General features: G+C 40.4%; 1 protein-coding gene across 1 annotated transcript; it reads right to left on the reverse strand.

Moving 5' to 3' along the window:
• Nucleotides 1-271: 271 nt before the first annotated feature.
• On the reverse strand, nt 272-2,888 carry LOC141439988 (melatonin-related receptor-like). The gene is made up of 3 exons (XM_074104449.1): nt 2,706-2,888; nt 2,119-2,288; nt 272-1,737 (listed from the first exon to the last, which is right to left on the reverse strand). The coding sequence occupies exons 1-3, from the start codon at nt 2,878-2,880 to the stop codon at nt 1,027-1,029; spliced, it is 1,056 nt and encodes a 351-aa protein (XP_073960550.1). The 5' UTR covers nt 2,881-2,888; the 3' UTR covers nt 272-1,026.
• Between the last annotated feature and the right edge of the window lie 2,513 nt (nt 2,889-5,401).

Consider the following 5,401-nt stretch of genomic DNA (forward strand, 5'->3'; position numbering starts at 1 on the left):
AACACTGGGTTTATAGATACGGCCGATTTTAGTGCATATTTTAACATACCTCCAAAGTACGGAGCCCTTGGTGGATGTATATAACTCGCACATGTTTCTGATCCATTATACCCATATTTATACGCAATTCAGTTTGAAACCCGTCCAGTTTTTTTTTTATAAATATGTACATTTATAATCCTATTTGGGTGACCATAAAAATCCCTTGCATACAGTAACGTTGCCGCCCAGAGACGGAACGTGTTCTCACTAAGTTTGACCCTTCGTTTTACCTAGGTAACCCTTAATTTGCGCTATAATTTATTTCCAAGACAGGCGAAATAATAGACCTTTGTGCTTACCATAGCTGCCCCAGCCAGTCTTTTTGGTGAGATCGTAAAAATGATCAAAAAAAATCTATCAATAAATGAAACATGTCGAAACAGGGTGCTTATTCCGGACAGCGTCGCTCACCCCATCCTGTACCACGAAACGCGGTACTACGCTAAAACGATACAGAAATGCATGGAGAGCGATAGGTCATAGGTACGTATCGTTTTGTCTCGACGCTAGTATAAAATTTGGGTCATTGTCCGTTTTTTCGCCTGCCCTAGAAACGAACTTTAATACTCCAACATATATTTGTCATAAAATAGTAAGCATTGGTTATTAAACATCTATAAGTAAGTACAATCGAGGAAACTGAATTGCATACCACAGCAGGGCTTTTTACAGTCACTTTTACGATGATTTATTTAGCAGATGAAAAATCAACATTACATTTGCAGCGTAAAGATTCTCCTCTGGTACGCGATTCCCTCGACTGTACTTAATAGTTATCAAAAGTATTTATTAACATCGACTCTAGATCGTATGCGTGATTGGGGTGTCAGAGATAGCTATTTAATAAGGTGCTCCCTCATCGAGATAATCCTTTTGCAGAGCATGACATGGCAAAACCGAGCTCATATTAAGTGTTCCAATGAAGGAGCACCCTAAGATGCGCGGGTGTGCACGAACGATCCTGAAAGATCGGCGAAGTCAAATCTATCGCAACTCTTGCATCTCTCGGGTGGACGAAGCAGCACGCTGTGGACTGTTTGCATTAACAGCCTGGTGCATTATATGCACTCGCACATCGCCAGTGGCGGCTCTGTACTCGCAAGCCCTCCTATGCCGACTCGCAAATGGACCAGACAGAGTACTCTTACAGAAACAGTAGTTAAACAAGTGGGCGAATGCCCTCCTGAACCTTCTATCCATGGTGCCGTAAAGGACACTGGTGATAACCGACCGCCCTACTCCAAGCCACACGCTCTGATAAAAACGCGAGTCAGTTGTGGCTGGGAACTCATGGACCACAATGACATAAGGGAGCCAAGCGCTAACGTAAAGGATGAAAGCGGTTATGTTCAGGTAATGGGCATATCGATCATTTTCGTATTGCTGAGATTTTCTATAGTGATTATGCTTTTTGGCGCGACTTTTCATCTTCAGAGAAGCGCTGCTCAGGCAGAATATGGTTATCAAGCATGGGATGACATGTAGGATGACATTGGTTGTTATCCTAAAAGTAAAGTTGCCATAGTGCAGTCGGTAGCAGCAGTCGTAGTCGAGTCCAAGATAGACCCCAACAGCAGCGGTGATGAAGCTAACTGCGAAGACGAATAGAGAGATGAGATCCACACGTTTTGAGATAAACACATCGTACTCTTCGCTGCTCCTGCACAGTCGGTAGTAAGTTTCCACAGCCACCAACTGTTGAAAGAAACACCGGATCAGGTTCGGTAAAATCGTTTCGTAAAATATTCATGCGGCATTAATTTCATGGATTAACTGTCAGTTACTGTTTGTTATACAATTGTACTATTTTTACGAAATTGAAGTTAAATTACTGACATAGCTCAAAAAATTGCACTTGTACTGTATGATTCTGGAGTGGAGTGCCACCGTACCGGAAAGTGAAATGTTATGTGCCTCGTCCAAGGTGGCCGGACGATCTGGTAAGGATCGCAGGAAGCTATTACATAGAGCAAAACCCACCGTCGTGGTGATCCTTGGAGAAGGCCTATTTGAACGTCTTCCGGCTCCCGATGACCACTTATTGTGTTAAAAGTTGTATTGTCTATGGCTACTTACAGCGAAAAAAATGCTATAGCTGTATGTAGAGGCTTCGGTGAGAAACTGTAACGCATAGCATACAGCGTCGGTGTCCCATTCGCCTGAGAGCAGTACCACGGCAGACACAGGGATGACTGCCATGGACACGATCAGGTCAGACATGCCCACGCAGGCATGGAACACCAGACCTGAATAAACATATAGACATAGACATAACTTATACGACTTAACATTTATGCTGCAATATTCGTGGCTACTACAGCGCTAATATCCAGTCAATAATTTAATATCCTCGAATTTAAATCGTTGGACCGGAATCAGCGCAAATGTTTGTACAAGTAACATAGTAGTTCTCTTAAAACACTTACAATTAAAGAATTTCACGGCCAGTGGGCATTGGTGGTAGTCACTCAATGACAACGAGAAAATTCGCGCGGTTTTTGGTGGGTAAGTACTAAGTATCCCCTTGTGAGAGAGCCTCACATACCCTCTGTTTCTTTGAACAAGCCTAGACGCATAAAGTACCATTCTTTGGAAGCCTAAAAACGGTGTGGACATCTTTCGGCTGACAATAATAATGACAGGCTTAGGTCTACGTCACTTACCAATCCTCTTCAAATGGTCTTCAACGAAGAACGAAGCTACGAAGAAGCCATTCATGATGCAACCGAACACAGAGCACGCCACCGTGAACAGCAATCTATCCCGCTTTGGCCACGCATGGTTAAGGGTGACGAGTGAGAAGGCCCGTTCTGTCTCGTTCTTTCTACCCCCATGCATGAGGACGGAGCCTGTGCAAAATATCAGAAAATTAATTAGAAATAATATCATTCGTAGCTTCAACAGTCTTAGAAATACTTTCACAAGAAACATTTCCAACATTAAAGTTTGGTCTGAAGCAAAGGTTACGGTAGCATTTTTCAAACACAACGTGTGCTCGGACAATGCCGTCTATTGAATATAGGCGGAGTTAACTTAGTTAATCCTGGTACATCGTTCTTAAATTGAAGTCATCTTTATTTATGTCCGTCATCTTTGGCCTTAGCGCCTTCTCAGAACAATAACTGTTATTGTTCTGAGGTGCCAGGTGCCTTTTTAAGTTCCTTTTCCTATAATCAATTCACGATGGTATGAATTATCAAAAAAAAATTGAAGCGAAAAGGTTCTTGTCACATATTTGATTTGAATGGTTTCTTAGTTACAGTTGTTGATGACTTGGACTGTCATTCTAAATATATGTTTATCCTAATAAGATGATGTACATTTTATTAATTTAATTACTTAACAAATTGGCGACGATGTCGTTTGATTTGAAGAAAGGAAAACGTGCGCGTGCCACCCTACGCGGTGTACTAACTAAAACGAACAACGCATTTCAAGATGAACAAAACTTACATACTTACGAAGAACTAGAAACCCGACTTCTTACACTACAAAATACTTACGATGGCTTACAAAATATACAATGTCGAATAGAAGAGGAGACGGAAGAGGAGGATCTTGAGGCAGAAATGGCATACAGGTATGAGATTGACGAGATTTATACGAAGTTACGCACAAAAATTTTACGATTGATAAATCTATACAAAAATGAAAGTAACATACCTCCTATTACTCAAGTAACCTCCGTCACGAATGCCCATCATGAGGCACAACCAAGAATTAATTTTCAACCATTTCAAGCCAAAGAGACCTTCAAAAATTTCATAAAGCGGCTTTCCGTTTATATCCTACTAAATAACATCACTCATCCTAAAACGAAAGTTTATACCTTACTGTCTACTTTACCTCCAGATATCCACGAAAGATTATATGACCTGTGTTCTCCCGAAGAACCGATCGATAAGACTTTTGAAGAACTTACAGATATTTTGGATAAATTTATTGACCCGAAACCAAGCATATGGGCGTCGCAACATAATTTTATATCACGTTTACAACAAGCCGATGAAACAATTGCAATCTACGCGTCAGAATTGAAAAAGTTATCTCTAAATTGCGAATTCAAATGTACACACTGCAAAAAACCTACAGTTGAATCATTCTTATCACTACAGTTTATACGGGGATTAAAAGATGGAGATATTCGTACAAAAATATTACAACAGAAGGAAACCACACTGTTTTCTAATTTAGTGGATACCGCCACGTTGATGGAAAAGGGAAAAACTGAAAACTCAACCATGTCTGTAGCAATTCGTCATACATCTTTTGACAATATGAATAAAGTATCGAAAGCACCAAGATACGCTTCAAATCCACAAACCATCAAAGACCTGAAGGGCAAATGTTATCGATGTGGTAAAAACGATCACAAAGCGAATGAATGTGGCGCCATAAAAAGCACGTGTCGCAAGTGCCAAAAAGAAGGCCACTTAGCTCGAGTCTGCTTACAAGGACGTAGAAGTAATAACACAAACTTACTGGATAACTCTACAAGCAGCCTCAGCGCCGACAGCACAGCGGAGATCAACTTAGTAAAAAGTGAAATCTCTGACAAATACATTATACCGATTGAAATTGAAGGTACAAGAGTCAATATGGAATTTGATACTGGCGCTACACTTTCTACTATATCATTAAAAGATTATAAAAAGCTCAACATTAAAAAGAAAGTTTTCACGACTAACATGAAGCTAAGAACTTACACAGGTGAAGTATTTAAGCCCACTGGTGTGGTATATGTCAAATGCACCTATGGAAATCAGACTTTCTACGGAAAATTATACATAATAGACAAGAATGTTGACCCTATCCTCGGCCGAAGCTGGATGAAAGAGTTCAACATCACGCTTGCCGATATGAGAACCGTCCAACAATGTGAGAACATACCGAAACTAGAAAAATTACTAGAAGAGTACGATTCCACTGTATTTAATTCAAATTTGGGCGAAATTCCAAACATTCGAGGCCACCTCACTCTTACAGAAAACTCACAACCGATCTTTATCAAACCTCGTAGAATTCCTTACGCATTACGAACCAAAGTAGATGACGAAATAAACCGCCTTGAAAAATTAGGGATTATTACAAAGATAGACCACTCAGACTGGGGCACACCTGTCGTTCCGATAGTCAAACCTAACGGCAGCATCAGACTTTGTGCTGACTACAAGATTACTTTAAACAAAGTTATAAAAGACGAACAATACCCAATTCCAATAATTGAAGATATTTTAGCTGAAATGAATGGCGGGCAACTGTTCTGTACCTTGGACATCACACAAGCATACTTGAACATGGTGATGGATGAAGAAAGTGCCTTATTACAAACCTTAAGCACACATAAAGGTACTTTTAA

This window comes from Choristoneura fumiferana, chromosome Z, assembly GCF_025370935.1.
Source record: "Choristoneura fumiferana chromosome Z, NRCan_CFum_1, whole genome shotgun sequence".
NCBI lineage: Eukaryota > Metazoa > Arthropoda > Insecta > Lepidoptera > Tortricidae > Choristoneura > Choristoneura fumiferana.

Coding starts and splice junctions, on each gene's coding strand:
- LOC141439988 (XM_074104449.1), bottom strand. CDS start 2,880: ATGCATGGGGGTAGAAAGAACGAGACAGAACGGGCCTTCTCACTCGTC. Junction 2,289..2,705: donor AGACCATTTGAAGAGGATTG/GTAAGTGACGTA, acceptor ATGTTTATTCAG/GTCTGGTGTTCCATGCCTGC. Junction 1,738..2,118: donor GCTATAGCATTTTTTTCGCT/GTAAGTAGCCAT, acceptor TTCTTTCAACAG/TTGGTGGCTGTGGAAACTTA.